The following is a 17,435-nucleotide window of genomic DNA, read 5'->3' on the forward strand; positions in this document are numbered from 1 at the left end:
TTTCTAAGGTCAGGTTAGGGCAAGATATTTTTCTGCCTTTGTATGCTGACTACACGTAATTCTTGAATAAAAACAAAATTAGAATTTCCACGTAGGGCAGTATGTGAACCAGAGCCATGGCTGCAGCCAGACAACCTGGATACACAGAGATCTTATTGGAGGAAACTGATGGAGAGAAGATATATGAGAAAGCGTGTGCAGAGATAGAGACCCTGGAGCTGCCTCTGGGATCTACTTTAAGGTAAAATCCGTCCAGCAGACACCTCCATTCCTAACATAGGGGCAGATAATGGACATAGCTGGGGCATAAAGGAACGAACAGTTGTGGAGAGGTTATTTCAATACATTACTTATAACACTGAATACATAGTATTGATATGATACAATATTAATTGGAAATGTAATTGAATAATCACTGAAATAAATACTATTTTATTTACATCAATAAAAACAATTACAAAAACAGTTGTGCAGCACAGTCAGAATAGACCAATCAGCAACAATCTCATGTGATATCTCATTATAATCTCCTCTGATCATATTGATTTATATTCCTTAATATCTCCCAGAAGCAATCAAAACTCCTTTCATAATTCTAGTGCATGTTATAGAATGAAGATTCTGAATGAACTTTATAAGTCCGAGACCTGGTTTATATTGTTGTCTTACTGGGCATGGCATAACTCCTGTACATTGCCCATCCCAGGTGTGACTCACCCTGTGTCACAATATCTGCTCCTCTCTGTGTATCCTGGCCCATGTGCTTTATTCTCTCTGTGACAATACTTATCATGTTGGGAAATGACTTGAATCTTCTGAAACCTTAAACATCAATCTTGAAATACAATGGCATTGGAACAGGAGTAGCAGACTTGCATTTGAAACCAAAGCAATGTTTTTGGGGGCAACAAAAGCCTCCCTAGCCCCATGCATTATAGAAATGGTGATATGATATAGAGGAATGGTGGTGTGATATAGATGAATGGTGATGTGATATAGACGAATGGGGGCGAGATATAGAGGAACGGTGTTGTGATATAGAGGAATGGGGGGTGATGTGATATAGAGGAATAATAATGTGATATAGAGGAATGGGGGTGTGATATAGAGCAGTGATTTTCAACCACTGTTCCGTGGCACACTAGTGTGCCGTGAGAGATCTTCAGGTGTACCGTGGGAAATTAACCAATTATCATTGTCAAGTGCCTGTGCTGTAGTGACTGGCAGAGTAATGTAATACTCTTCCATGTCAGTGGGTGGCAGTAGGTAGCTCAAGCGCCTTGTGTATTATTAGAGGCGAGAATTAGCTACAAAGTGTAATTTTGTAACACTTTTGTGATGTGATATAGAGGAATGGTGATGAGATATGGAGGAATGGTGATATAGAGGAATGGTGATGTGATATAGAGGAATGGAGGTGTGATATAGAGGAATGTTAGTGCGATATAGAGGAATGGGGGTGGGATCCCTTGTGGGAGTTGACAGCATTTCTAATGTATGGTAATGTCTATGTATGCAAGGAGAATACAGCAGGTGCTAGTCCTGATGGGGGTTGTAGTTTAACAAGAGCAGGTCACATGACCAGAATATATGTGCATTGCTCAGCACCAGAAGAATAACTGCCTTAGATGTACAGTGATGAGTTTCTGTGAGACATAAAATAATCTGGCATCATTTTTGCAAAATAAAGGAGAAGGCTAGTTAATAATAAATGAAATGTAAATGATTTTTATACCCATTTAGTCCATCCCTGGGCCCCATGTTTCTCCATGCAATGCAGGCAGATCATGGCTATTGGGAAGGGCCATCCAGGTGCTGTAGATCCCTCAAAGAAGCTCACAATCTAATGTCCCCACCATTGTCATTTGTCATTCACACAGTCTAAGGTCAATTTTAGGGGGAAGTCAATTAAGCTAACTGCATGTTATGAGTGCTAACCACTGAGCCACCATAAAGTACAGGAGCGGACTCTATAGAACAAGACTGAACAGAAGGCTGGAGTTCAGCTCCACATTTGGAAAAGTTTATCAACAAACAAGACCAATAGAAATGGTATACAGAACCCTCAACCAATTAATATATTAATCTGTAAAACAGAATAAAACCTAATGCATTTATTAGACAAGGAGTGACACAGACTAATTACATTTTATCCAAACACTGATTCTGTCTCCTTTGTCATTAGGTGCCACGATATAAACACCCTCCCCCCTAAAAAAAAAACAAAAAAACAGTGCTCTCCTTACCTCTATTCTTCTGATCTACAGTATCAGCACTGGCTACCAGATAGTGGGACCTGATAAGACAATCATAATAATGATAAATATTATTACAACAACACTTTTAATATTATTACACAGTATTTATATAGTGCCAACATATTACTCAGCGCTGTACAAATTTAGTGGGAAGCCAATTAACCTAACTGCATTTTTTTGTAATGTGGGAGGAAACCCATGCAAATACAGGGAGAACCTACAAACTCCATGCAGATAGAGTCCTGGCTGAGATTTAAACCTGCGACCCAGCGCTGCAAAGGCCAGAGTTCTAAGCTCTGACCCACCATGCTGCTGTGCTAATATGAGTTTTATTTGTATTTACTGAACACTGAATTTTTAAAAAAAAGAAGTCATTGTGTTTCCAAACTGAACAATGACAACCCTTTGCTGGTAGGTGTTAAGCCACATACACACGTCTAACGGTTCTCGCCTGATAATCGGCTCAGGGCTGATATCGGGGAAGAATCTGGCGTGTGTACAGCGCCAGTTGTCCATCTTCCGAACGACCGTCCTGGCGTATCCACGGACAATGGACGACTAAGGATCCTAATGCAAGGGAAGGGGGAGAGCGCACAGCAGGGTGCCGCTCCGTCATTCTCCTCCCTCCCCTCTCCATTTAGCAGAACGGTGCTGTATGTACAACACTCGTTCATGCATTGTGCAGTGCTAGTCGTTGGAAAGGATCGTGAAAGATCTTTTCCAATGAATATTATTGCACGTGTGTATGCGGCTTTAGAAGAGCAATGCATTGATGTGTAATGTCTGCTGTGATGTCTGATATCTGCACTATGATCTCAGTAAATATTATAGAATAATTCTATCAGAGATTGTTCTGACATTCAAATATATATGATCCCAAACAATTGTAGATGTGTAATGTATCAATGTGGGGTTTATTGATGGAGTATATGTATTGGAGGTGGTAGATACTCAGCACTGTGTAATATGTTGGCATTTTAAAAAACAACGTATTCATAATAATAATATTATTAATAATATATAGTACTAAAAGATAACACGGATCAGGTGATGTATCATTATGGGTTGGGGTGGTTGTAGTTTAGGGGGACCACCAATAACTTTTTAGATCAATGAGACTTTAGGGACTTGGTTCTCTTCTCCATAATGGAATAAATTTGCCATCCCAGATTTGAGTATGGACATCCATTCTAAACTGAACTCTGCATGATTGGGGCTTGTTCACACCGATGGATTTGCAGCAGATACAGGTGGTTGCACTGCTTGCCATCCACTGATCTGTCGCTATCCTACTCCTACAAATGGAAGCGTAGCGTATTGTGAGGGAACAAAGGCAGTCATGATAGGTCCTGCAGGTGGTAACGAAAAGAGGTCATGTGACCTGATTTTGTCAAGTGATCCCATGTGGCTTCTGGCACCTTTCTAAAGAATAGCCATGGGTCATTCGTTCCATTTATTCTCTACTAGTCGCTGCAGGTAGATGCTACATGTACCGTCTTCTCCTTGGAATGAGGAAGCGGCAACCACACCGCGACCACACCGCCAGTGTGAACATAGCTTTATCATGGAGTGTCCATCACTCCGTACAACACTGCGCCCTTCACATCAGGGAACACATTTTAGGAATAAAATATAGAACGCTGCACCCCATCTCCAATATAAAGAGCCCACCTATAGTCATGTGGTCTGCCAGCTCACAATGATAAAATAAGGGCCTGGCATGCATGCATTGACCAATAATAATAATTTATATGATATGGGAAAGGTAAATAAATTATAGTAAGGGCGGAGAGATTTATATTTTTTTGCATATATATATATATATACCTATATATACACAGATAGATAGATAGATAGATATGTATTAATAATCACATTTTGATTGGCGCCCCCTGCTGGATGACACTGACTGGTGATCTCAAGCAACGACCTACCTGTCAGTGTCTCCCCTCCTTTACATTGGGAATAGCAGGAGTTCTTCGGAGCGCCCTCTGCTGGCCGCTGCCCGCCATCGCTCTCACCTTCCTCACTGTACCAGAGAGCCTGTCACCGGCGGGCCGCCCGGGCCACCTAATCCCAGCAAGATGGCGGAGGGCGAGAGCCTGGAGAGCGTCACCGAGCACGAGAGGATCCTGCAGGAGATAGAGAGCACGGACACGGCGTGTGTGGGGCCTACATTACGGTAAGGTGCCGGGGAGGGGAGGCTTTCAGGTGGGCTGAGGGTCTGGGTGTCTTCCTTTGTCCCTCCGTCCTCCCCCCTCACCCCGGCTCTGACACGGGCTCGGGCTTTTTGTGTGTCGCAGGGGCTGTGATATCAGTGCGGTGTTGTCACTGTGTGCTAGGCCTGTGAGACTGGACTGCAGTCCGTGGTATCCCTAGGCGACCATGACTGCGACTTATAGTCCCACAACAGGGAGGGGCCCTGTCATAGGTTGTCATGGTAATGTCATGTGATGATTGGTCATGTGATATTTGGAGTGTGTTTACATGTCATTGTGTAGGATGGTGATACCTCCATGGCTGCAGCATCCTGGTCCTGTGCTGGGCTATGTCTCTGGATTGTTAGCTCTGTGGTCATATTGTATGGGGTGCCCAGTGTAATGGCAGCACTGTACTGTCATACTGTATAATATTATACGGGTCTGTAATATTTAGTTGCAGTTAGACATTTAAATACACCCCAATGGGTGCTGCCATCTTGGATGTGGCGTCAGCAGCCCCCTGCAGACTAATGTAGGTTCATGTTTATGGCCTGCCAGTCCATTCCAATAATGGCACCCCAATGGCGCACATTTCATCAGGTGCCCCGATGGCGCACATTTCATCAGACAGCCTTTTCATTTACCACAATTATTATTTTAAAACAGGATTTATATAGCGCCAACATATTACGCAGCGCTGTACATTAAATAGGGGAATGCATGGAAACGATCTGGAAACGATAGCTGTCAGTCACACAATCAGCCCATTACCATTTATTCCTTGGCAAAGAGATTTGTAGGGAGGTGAGTGATGGAAGAGCTGGACCAGCACAGTCAGTAATTACACCCAGAAAGCTATGACATGCAAAGATGGCGGAGGAATTGTCTTTCCTGGTGTCGTCTCTTTATTAGCAACTTTGCAGATCAATTAAAACATAGGAGCGGGAAAAACACTTAATTTTCCTGTGCAAGTTTGCTTATGTATTAGACAGGATCTCTTTATATTGGTCCTGGTTGATGTCACACAATGCGTTTCACAGACTGCTGTTTGCTTGTTCAGGAGAGGAGTACATTGAGGGTAATATAATGCATTATAATATTTTCATATACAGTCACTCTATAAAAACACATAAATCTTTCCAGGTCGTAATGATCACTGGCAGAGCAATGACCCCAAAAAAGAAGTGAGGAGGCAATAATGTGAAGAGAGAAGTGTTGGTATGTATATTCTAATATCGTCCTACCTTCATGTGGAGAAGATGTTTTATTGTAATATCTGTATATAGAGATATAAATAGGATTGGGGTTATATATAGAGTTATCTATATACAGATATAACAATATTAAAAGCAGGATGATAATAGAATATACATACCAGCGCTTCTCTCTTCACATATTAAACATAAGTATATGTGTATATAAGTATATGTATGTATATATCCACTGTATGCAATGAAAAATCTCCCTGAAGAAAAGGACGTCAGTCTGTGAAACGTGTAGAGGGGCGTTATTAAGGTCTTCATGATCACTGACTGAATATGACTTGAATGTATGTAATACATGTAGGGGTAATGTCTGTGTGATTTGTGAGGATGTTTAGTCCTTTATTTATATAAACAATAAAAAAACATAAATAAAAAAAACAAAAATAAAAAAAAATTAGATATACCAAAACATGTTTAATGCTTTATTTATATAGACAATAAAAATTTTTATAGAAATATTTTACTGCTTTGTAAATTGATGCGCTGCCATCATGGCTTTCCAGGGCACCTTGCTGGCAGACATAGAAATGGCACTTTTGGTGCATTGGGCAGCACTTTTCATTTTCCGCAATGTATGTAAAGGAATGAGCTGCCAGTCACATGACACTGCATTGTATCCATTTCTTCATACCTTCCCTATGCTGTTGTAAACAACTTTGAAAATGTAATAAAAAGAAAAAAAAATCACATTTACAGAAGTATTCAGACTGTTTGTTTAGCACTTAGTTGAAGTATTAGTATTAGTTGAAGTACCTTTGGCAGCAATTACATCCTGAAGTCTATTTGGGTGATAATGCAACAAGCTTTGCAGACTGGGATTGGGGGATTTTCTGCCATTTTTTGCAAGGTTGGATGGGGGCCATCAGTGATCAGCCATTTTCAGGTAACTCCGGAAATGTTCAATAGTCAGGGCTTTGGCTGGGCCACTCTAGGACATTCACAGAATTGTCCCTAAGCCACCCTTGGTCATTGTCATGTTGGAAGGTGAACTTTCAGCCCAATCTAAGAACCTGAGCACTGTAGAACAGGTTTTCATTGGGGATATCTGTTGTATTATAATAATGATAATGTTCTTTGCTTCATTCAGCTTTCTCTCAACCCTGACCAGTCTCCCAGTTCCTGCTGCTAAATAAACACCCCACAGCATAATACTGCCACCGCCATGCTTCACTGTTGGGATAGTATTGTTCAGGTGATGAGCAGTGCCTGGTTTCCTCCAGACATAAAGTTTAGAATTGAGGCCAAACAGTTTATTATTTATTTCATCAGACCAGAGAGACTTGTTCCTTACAGTCTCATGGTCCTTCAGGGGCAATGAGGATCGGCTTCTGTCTATCCACTCTGCCATAAAGCCCAGATCAGTGGAGGGCTGCAGGTATGGCTGTCCTTCTGGAATTTGGTCCCATCCCCACACAGGATCCCTGGAGCTCAGGGACCATCGGGTTCTTGGTCACCTCTCTCACTATGGCCCTTCTCCCTCTATTGCTCATTTTGGCCTGGTGACCAGCTCTTGGTAGAGTCCTGGTTGTGCCAAATGTCTTCCATGTGAGAATAATGGAGGTCATTTGGCCCTTGGGAACCTTCGGTGCATTACAATTATTTTTGTAGCCTTCCAAAGATCTGGTCATTGCAATAATCCAGTCTCTGCAGGCTGTTCCTTTCACCTAGTGGCTTGGTTTTTTGCTCTGATATGAACGACTGAGCGGCACCCCGCTGCGCTCTCTCCCCCTTCACTTCCATTACCTACCGTTCGTCGTCCATCATCAGTGGATCCTCAAGGATGATCGTTTAGACAATACATATATGTATATATATGTATGTATGTATGTATGTATATATATATATATATATGATAGATGATCAATATTGTAGACACGTTATTATCAGTGCACTATACTGGCATACATACAGGGCTTCATGTACTATAAAAGTAGTAATTTTCTTCCTTTTATCTTCTGACCTTGCATTTGATTGGTTGCTGTGGTCGCTCCTCCTGAGAATTATAGGTGCAATAGGGATAATATGGACTTCAGTGTACCTATAATGCGTAACATGTACACCTGTTCATATGAGATCAGCAAAGTGAACCATACAAGGAGGGAGATCCCAAACCTTCCACCATAGGGTACATAGAGAGTACATGCAATGCATTTCTGCAATGTTGCTATATCCTGATAAGATGTAGATTCCCTTCCTGTTCGTGGTACAGCGATCACAATTGGCAACAGTTTTCATTTTGTTCTTGCATTCCTTACAAAGTGCCAAGGAAACTGTTTCTGTCACAGTATGATATTATTATTCTTCATGATGGAATTATTATATAACACATGAAATTCTTTGTGAGTCGGTCACCCACCCAAATAGAGATGTACATCTCTCCTGGTAATGATATTACAGTAATTATTCAAGAATGCGTATAAAACATATAACGTTATTATGTAATGTCATCGGCATGTTGACTTCATGTTCCCTTAATAATTTGTATACTCAGATATTCTATAGGTTAAAAATATCTTCCAGCCCTGGTTGTGTGCTGAAAATTATTTTATTTATATAGGTTTATGCACATGATGTTTTATTGGTACCAAAACAGCTTTTCTCTCTATGCAAGTCAATGTGAATTCCAAAGGATCTGCAGGTCATCTCAAATGTTCTCCATGTAAGTCATAAAACAATACAAAGTGTAGTAACCCATAGCAATTCAGCTCATTGACTTCAGCATTCATCAATTTAGATAATTTGTTTTTTCTAACAAATAAAGAAGATATTTAGAATTGTTGGCCTTTACTTTTTGAGAACACGGAACAATAAGTTCCTGACTACTTGCTTTGGTATCTGCTTTGCTTTTGTTCCAATTTCTTAATTCCATTTTTTGATAAACCAAATCCAGAAAAATAAATAAAGAATAGATGATTGGGAATCTTGCAGAATGATGGAGGGCACTGCGGGTCTATTTATAAAGCAGTGGACATTCACTGGTGGAGAATCGATTACTTACATTGAAACACATGAACCTGGAATATTCTCAGCCTGGCAATGTTTCAGATTCACTTTAATAAATACTTTACTAAATTTCCTCAGAGCAGGCACCAACAATGTTAGCTTCTCTTACTTTTTATTATTTAGAAAGCCTCTTGGATTTAATTCCCTTTTATGTATGGATCTGAAAATCCTGAATCTGAATAGCTGGAAACTTTCCTAGCCTCTCCTGAAGTCCTCTGTACATGTGTGGAAAAATCTTCACCATTCCAATGGAGAGAACTATCTGTCCCATGATACCTGGCCCCTGCAAAGGAATGACAAATTAGGTTTAGTACAGGTTTCTGGACTCAAGAGAATGTTTTCAGGACTCATGAGAATGTGTAGTTTCCAATGGATCACTCAGTGTGAATCTGTTAGAATCCATTTTGTGACCTAATAAAGGTGGAGTTATTATTTAAAGTTGACCGAACATCCTCTCTAAAGTCTCAGTTAACTGAGGTTACTCTGAGACTTTTTCTAACGTAACGGAGGTTTCTCAGCCATTCAGCACTAGACTTGAATGGGGAGACTTGTCCATTCACCTCTAGTGCTGAACGGCTGAGAAAAGGGAAACCCTGATGACGCTTGAGCCGTCATCAGGGCTTCCTTTTTCTCAGTCAATCACGGAGCGGAGGAATCAGCAGTGCTCTGCTCCGCTCTCCTGGCTGCTCCCACAGGCCTAGCGGAGCTTTGGTATGTGTTCTTGGTTGCAGAACACATGCCTCCGCTGATTGCTCTGCTCCGTGATTGGCTGAGAAAAGGGAAGCCCTGATGACGGTTTAAGTTCCATCAGGGTTTCCCTTTTCTCAGCCATTCAGCGCTAAAGGTATATTTCTCGTGGGTGCCAAATACCCAAGGTTCTACTGTACTTATATTTTGCTTTGCATGGTTATCTGAATTTTCCAGTTAGCTGAGTTCCGGATAACCAGGTTTCTATTGTACTTATTCAAATAATTCTCAAAAGGCAGATTTTTTAGTTTTGGTTGAGCTGTAAATGCAAAACTAAGGACTCTGAAGATACTGAGAATATCCCACCGGTATCATAAACACGTATTACCCAGTTACACACAAGTATTGTAATATTTTCATGTTGGAGGACAAACACAGCCATCCCTATTTATTGCAGTATGCAAATCCAGTGTAGGGTTACCAGTGTGTGTGATGTGAAGGCAGATGAACACAGCATTGTGTCACCGATCATTGTACTCATATGTGTTGTATATCCTCCCAGGCAGTCCTGGACAATCCATGTCTTTATCCGACTGTCCTTCATTACTTGTGTTTATTATTATAGCTGCCACAACTGCCTGCAGAGGATTGTTAGAGAATAACACACAACGAGAGAGAGAACACACAACGATTTGTTCATTCACTACTAGTAGTTTGGCTCATCAGAAAATAGAGGAACGTATAAAGGAGGAACTATCTGGTTTCTCATCCTGTACTTACACTCTTTAAAGCGGAACTAAATATATAAAATGCAAGGCCTGTAACACATTGGCTTTTAATAACGGGAGAATCTGAATATTTAATCAGGACTTTATATGTTCTGTTTTGTTGGGTATCTTCTTTCTTGCACACCTAACAAAAAATGTGATATAGTTTGTAATCCTTCTATGCCGGGTTTTGTTTGGAGTTTCAATTTAACCTCCCTAGAGGTAACACCGAGTGTGATTTGGGGTAGAAAAAAGTTGCTAAAAGTGGTAACCTATGGGAAGGTAATAATAAATACAGCCTTACCTGATCCACCGGCGTCCCTCACCTTCCAGCTCCGCAATCTCCGTCTTCTTCCTTCTTCCTGCTTCTGCATCCGATGAGTCACCGGGGAGTCGGTGCGTGTGTACGTTGCCGGCGGGGTGAGACATTCAAAATCCATTTGTATTGCATTCAATACAAAATAACTGTATTGAATGCAATACATTGGATTTTCATGTGTAAAAGCAGTACATTGTTTTCAAGAACATTTTTTTTACAGTATATAAAATAGTATGAGTATATTGTGTATTTTTTTTTTTTTAATGTATAGATTTTTTTAATTTATTCATTTTACATGAGTTTGTGTTTCAAACTTTATTATATTATACTGTAAAATAAATTTTCATGAAAAACAATGTACCGCTTTTAGACATATAAAACCGGAAAGAAATGAATCGCTAGGGAGGTTAAGTCATTTGTATAGCTTTGTAGATCATTACCTAATTCAGCCCATAGTGATCAGATCAGAAACAGTTGCAGACCATGACCCTGATTTATTAAAGCTCCCAAAGGCTGGGGAGAGTTTCATCAGTAAAGCTGAGTAATCCAGCAAACCTGGAATTGATTTCCTAAAAGTCATTAGCTATTTGTTAGCAAATGTTTTCAGTCCTGAACTAGATCCATTCCAGGTTTGCTGGATCACCCAGCTTCACTGATGAAAGTGTATTCTCTCCAGCTTTGGAGAGCTTTCGTAAATCAGGGCTCATATATGACCTCTGCAGACCACACTGGCTGGTTGATCATGGCGGATGACCAGATCTCTATTGGATTTCAACATGTCTTTTTATTTCTGAAAGTTGACATCCTAGTTTGATGCCCTGGGATGTTTCACTTGCAGAAATAGTATCTAAAACGTCATCCACAAACATAGCACATTGGTATATGTGGAGTGCATCTGTTGCTCTGTGATGCACGATGTGTGGGTGGAATAGTAGAGACAGGTCCAACATGTTCCCGTATAATACCCATCATTAGGCCGTTCATCTTTCTTAATACAACCTGACAATCTGTACCATCTAATTAGAGAAGATAAGTCATGGAGTAATAAACAATTTTTAATAATAATGTGTGCAGAAAACCTGATTTTTAATGGACATAGCATTATAACCTTGACTTGAAAGTTTCATGTGTTGTTTTCTGTCACTCAACATGTATGCATAAACTGCTAGGATTTTAGCAACCTTTTCACATTTCTACCTTTGTCTGCTGTATAGGAATTTCTTTTTTATGTTTTTCTAAACTCAATAAATAAATGATCTTTCACCATCATAACCCTGAGCATTCCCAGTGTTGTAACAAAAGTGCCTTCATCTCATTGGGTGTGGGCAAGACTTATAAATATTCATTCAAGAATGAATCTTCATTTGTGCGAGATTCCTGTAAAGTGTAGTTTAGTTCCACAAAAGTAGAAAATAAGATTTCTGGGGGAATTTCTTATATACATAGTACGGGACTTCCCCAGTTTGGCATATTGTTGAGAAGCAACATGTTTCACAGTTTTAAAACAATCAGCACAATTTATTAATTTGACATTTGTTTTTTTTTCTGATATGCAACACTCTGACATTCACTAAAGAAATTCAGAATCTTCGAGAATCTGGTTGAAAATCTTCCAGGCTCATGTGTTTCAATGGCAGTTTGAACTGATTCTTCATCGGGTAACTTTTGGTGAATGTCCGAATCACTGCTTTGGTATATCCAATACAATGGATTCCTAGCGCATTGTAGGTTTCTGGGAAAATATCTAAAAAAGAGCTCAATGCCCCTCGTTGTCAGTGGACCTCACATATGAGGTGTATTAAAGCAGAACTAAACAGAAAATAAAAAAATTATACTTACCTTCATACCCGCAGATCCCTCGATGGCGCTGGACCTTCCCTTCAGCGAGTCCCACGTCGTCCTAGAATTCCTCTTTGTCCCAGTGCTGAAGAAGCGCCTGGCACCGCCATCTTCAATTTTCTCTTCTTTCTTCTTCTTGTCTTCTTTCTTCGTCATCGAATTTTGCACTGCACAGGTGTGAGATTGGGTGACGTAGCCGCTGTAGAGGGGAAAAAAAACAAGCATGCGCAGAAGGAGCACCCAGAGCCTCCAGGATGAATGACTCAAAAATCCTGGGAGGCTCTGCGCTCCCATTCAGCGGTGATCAGGACTGAAAGGGGCAATGCTGCACCCTTTTTTTTTTTGCAAATAAAACAAATTACATTTTTTCTTTACATATAAGGGTTGTCTAAGGGGATGTAAAGTGAAATTGTTGAGTTTAGGTGCACTTTAGGTATTAAGGGGCCCACTAATTTTCTGATCAGCCGTGGAATATGACAGCTGGAATTCATTTTCATTGTTGGTTGTGGCAAGGTAAAAACATTTCTTCCTACTGACCCCTTGTTGCACGAGGCCTGGTTGGAAGTCTTCCGGTCTAGTTGATGCACACAGCTAGAATAGAAAGTGAGAAGTAAGTTGAACTTGTCAGGAGGGATTTCCTGCTTCTTAATCTTAATGAGCCCGATTTGACCACTGACTGATTCCTAACGCCCTTTTTTTTAATAGTGTGGCAGAGCACAAGATGTAGATATTCTCACAAGACTTGTGTTTGATAAAATCTTTACATAAGCAAATACATGTAATCTTTTTTAATGATAAGATGCAATAAGATGCCTAGTATGTCTCTTGTCACTGTTACAGCACGAACAATTTGCAGGGAGATTAGATCTTACTTAGGAAGTCAGTTAAAGATAGGACAGCACTTCGCAATGTTACAAAATTCTTTCTAAGGAAATGATGTTGCCTCAGATTATAACAGTGAAGTGATTGCCCACATCATAAGGTTAAGTGTACAAACCACAGAACACGGCGAGTACATTCTCCTAGAGATAACACTGTACAACCAATGCTGGAAACCAATCTATGACTGCCAAAGTGTATTTGCCTTTATGTATATCGGTAAATTATCTGTCAATCTTTCTACCTACCTAGGTCTGTCTCATCAACCGCAACAAATTCTGAAAAACTGACACCGCTGTTTATTAAAAATTAATGAGAAGAATTGTATGGCCACAATAGTAAACATTAACTTGGAAAGTTATGTACTTGGGGGTCTAACAACATGCATGCTTCATACTGTCTAGGGGGAATATGTTTGGTGAAGTCGGGAATGGGAAAGGATCTGGGGGTTCTGGTAGATCACAGACTTAATAACAGCATGAAATGCCAAGCTGCAATATCTAAAGCTAGCAAAGTACTTTCTTGTATAAAAAGAGGAATAGACTGCAGAGATGGAGACATAATCCTGCCCCTGTACAAAGCATTGGTCAGACCACATCTGGAATATGCAGTCCAGTTGTGGGCACCAGTTCACAAAAATGACATTGTGGAATTGGAGAGAGTGCAGAGAAAGGCAGCTAAACTAATAAAAGGAATGGATGGACTTATATCCTTTTTTCAACTTAACTATGTACTTTAAAGGAGAACTTATTTGGACTCCCCTCTATCCTGTAGGACCATCATGTACCCCTAAACCTGTTTTTTTTTTTGTAATGCAATAAACGACTTTGTTGTGGTGATTCTGACCTGCCCCTTTGTATGTGGTAAGTTGTAGGACAGAACCAGTGACTATGGAAGATTATGTTACTATGAAAGTTTATTTGGCATCTTGGGTTTGGGGTACTTTGGCTTTCTAATATAATCAGGCATGAAGGAATCTGGGGATGGCTGTTGTCTGTGAGTCATAGTTTAGGGGGTATTAACTTTAAAAATGTACCTAAAAGGCTTACTTACTATAGCTCTTCACACCACTGAAAAGAAATGGTGCTGAAGGACATGCAAACATATACTGGGCTGGAGCGATGAGAATACATATACTTTAGACCAGTGTATCTCTTTAATAAAGTGGAAGAATCATCTGGCCCGGCCAATAAAGATGGCTGAAGATTGTAAGAAGGAAGAGAAGAAGGCAGAAGATAGTGAAGCCCTGCAACAGAATGGGAACAGGAAAGTACAGGGGGTTTAGGTATGCTTTAACTAAATTTATAGTCCACTTAGTTTTCTAGTACAGGTAGTCCATGGGTTACATATGGTATAGGGACTGTGGGTTTGTTCTTAAGTTGAATTTGTATGTAAGTTGGAACAGGTACATTATTTTAATAAATGCAATTAGGACAGATGTTTGTCTCAACATATTATTAGGCAGCGTGATGTCAGTTACTGTATAAATTCCTCATTGTGAGCTAATCACAAACAAAGCAAAAAAAAAAATAATATGGAGCCTTGACATTCATTAACTTCTGGAGCAAGCTGATATGCAAAAAGAAACAACAAGTTTGACTTGGTCATTAAAAGGTTTTAAGAGGTTGCAGAACAGCTCAGCCCTTAAGATCACCCACAACCTCACCTGTGCTTACTAAAAGACTTCTACTGCAAGTCATGCGAACCACCCCCCTCCCCCCATCAAGCCTCCGTCCTGCACAGGAGCGAGCAGGGAAGCCCCGCTTGTATCTAGGAGTTGTCCGTATGTTGGATGTCCTTAACTCGGGGAATACCTGTATTTACCTGTGATCCTACCAGTCTTTATTGCCTATGTTGGGCTAACTGCGTCTTTCTTTTCAGCAAAACAGCAACATAATCTGTTCATACAACATCAGTTTTGCACTTCTGACTGCAGTGCACCTACACACTGCTGCACACAACCTGGTGGGATTTTTGTTATTTGATTTATTGACGGTCATTCTGCAGGTACCCCAAATAGTTCAAACGTGTCATTGGGCATCTGAAAAATGCTTTGGACTAGTATTCCCCTCTGCTTTTCCATTTTACTGAATGATGTTTAATAAACGATTTACTCTAATGGGAAAAATTGTTCTATAGTTATAAATTTAATGGATACCATCTGCATTGAACCTTGATTAGAATCATTTGGCAACATGTTAGATTTCCACCTGTTCTATAGCAAATTATCACCCTTGAACTCTATTTAGCTGCTAAACATGCTTGAGAGGCTTATAATAATAATGCAGGATTCATAATGATTAGTCACTCAATCCTTTTTGTAATAGGTTTAGATGTGGGATAGATTTTCAGATTTTGGCACATTGTCCGTTCGCCTGGCTACTAATACAGCTTTCAGTTTCAGAACTTGGAAACACCTGTTTCCCACCCTAGAGAATCGACACTGTTTAGTCATCTAGGCTAGACCTGCTCAATAACTTACTTTATATGTTCTTTTATTTAACACTTCATAAATCATATTGCCAGAATGTGTTTTTGCTATTGTTTTAATGAGGTATTCAAGTGCCTCAAGGAATAGCACTCAGTGGAATTAGCGAGGGCTTAACACCGAATGACTGTTCATATATTAACCAAAATTGTTCCACTTGGATAATGTTTCTTAGTACGAGTGTCATGTTAGGTGGATTCTGTCAAGAATAAAAAAACAAAGAAAAAAATGCCTATGTAAGGAGCAGCTACCATTGAAGGCCTTGGTGTTGCATGCCCTTTGTGCGACATGGTATTATTTTCACTAAATTTATTAAATAAGCTGAACGTTTTTTCCTTCAGACTAGTTTATGGCTTTGGAGTCAGAAAAATGTAACTTCTCTGTGAGGCAGCAAAATACCCAGAAATTTTACTCCTGTTAAACTTTGGATAGTCAGTGCTGGATCATTTGTGCATAGGGTGGCCACACACGTATCAATTCGACCCTGATTTGCATTGACTGCTCGATGTTATCATTGTGCAAGAATTGGGCCAGGTAGCATGACGGTATAAATGTGCGACCAGGATTATCCTTCTCTATTCCCATGGAAATAATAGAAGTGTTCACCATGTTCTCTGTCATTGTGTTGGGTCTTGGTGGTTTTAGGAACAGAGAAGATGTCTTACCGTTGATAGTTTTTATAAGTCTGTTGGTCATTGATGGTCAATCTTGGAGCCACTTTGTCTTGCAATAAAAGTGAAAGAAGAACGTTCCATGTTGTCCTTAGCAAAATCAGTTTTCTGTTCAAATTTCCTAGATTGAAAGCTCTTGAGGGCAGGGTCTTCTCCTTCTCCTGTGTCACTGTATCTGTCAGTCAGTTACAACTCATATTTAATGTACAGTGCTGTGTAATATGTTGGCGCTATATAAATCATGTTTACTAATAAAATCAAAGCCATCATGAGACACACAAAGGCTGCCATTACTGATCTTTTTTAAAAAATTTTAACATGATAAAAAATAACTTTAATGCTTTCTGAGATTATTAAAGTAATGATAGAACCAGACCACTAGAGTCCAAAATGATTATTATTTTAACTCACAAATAGAATTAAATATAATAAAAACAGCCAACATGTTTCAAGGGATCAATCTCCTTTCTTCGGGGCTTTATAAGCTGCATGTGTATACTGCAGACTTGGACTTGGTGTCAGTTCAATAAAAAAGTTATTATTATCTATGTGCAAAAAATGTCCTGGCCGAGATTCGAACCTGGGACCCAGAGTTCCAGAGAACTTACCTCTGAGCCACCTTGATGCCCGGTTTGCTAGTTGTTTTGTGTTTAGGCATAAGTATTCTTTGATACCAGCTGGGGAACTTTGGCTTTTAATCAGCAATGAGATCATGATTGTCTATTTAAAAAAGCTGAGTTCTGAACACTAAAACTATTGGTTTGATGTTCTCATTACTTTCTTCACTATAGTACTCCAAGTTAATGGTGTCCTCTGAAGACCCTGGTCTATCTAACCAGACATTGGATATCAACAACCAGATGCAGTTATATCAGACTGTAATATCTGTTATCCATACCACCTTGTATCCAGACCTTTTATGAATTCTATCTGAATCAGTGTTCTCCCCAGCCCCTTTTAGCTGGGTGCACCACCCGGCACATTTCGATGACCACCCGGCTATTTTTGGGTGGCAGAGTTGGGTCACAATACAGGGGGTGCCACCCGCCTACAATTTC

The 17,435-nt window shown here is 40.0% G+C and overlaps 1 protein-coding gene and 1 long non-coding RNA gene across 8 annotated transcripts in view; one reads left to right on the plus strand and one right to left on the minus strand.

Moving 5' to 3' along the window:
* Nucleotides 1-109: 109 nt before the first annotated feature.
* The window catches only part of EXOC6 (exocyst complex component 6), a 140,860-nt gene continuing 123,534 nt past the window's right edge, over nucleotides 110-17,435 (plus strand). For 4 of the 7 annotated variants that reach the window (XM_072425048.1, XM_072425050.1, XM_072425049.1 and 1 more), the window contains exon 1: nucleotides 110-241. In XM_072425048.1, coding sequence (XP_072281149.1) covers nucleotides 117-241 — 125 coding nt within the window. In that variant the 5' untranslated portion in view covers nucleotides 110-116. Of the gene's footprint in view, nucleotides 242-4,305; nucleotides 4,441-17,435 lie in introns of those variants that run through there. The other 3 variants (XM_072425053.1, XM_072425051.1, XM_072425054.1) reach the window with 1 other exon arrangement.
* LOC140339793 (uncharacterized) lies at nucleotides 8,827-10,528 on the minus strand. The gene is made up of 2 exons (XR_011922554.1): nucleotides 10,486-10,528; nucleotides 8,827-9,010 (listed from the first exon to the last, which is right to left on the minus strand). It is a non-coding gene; the product is annotated as an uncharacterized lncRNA (long non-coding RNA).

The sequence above is a fragment of the Pyxicephalus adspersus genome, chromosome 10, assembly GCF_032062135.1.
Source record: "Pyxicephalus adspersus chromosome 10, UCB_Pads_2.0, whole genome shotgun sequence".
Taxonomy (NCBI): domain Eukaryota; kingdom Metazoa; phylum Chordata; class Amphibia; order Anura; family Pyxicephalidae; genus Pyxicephalus; species Pyxicephalus adspersus.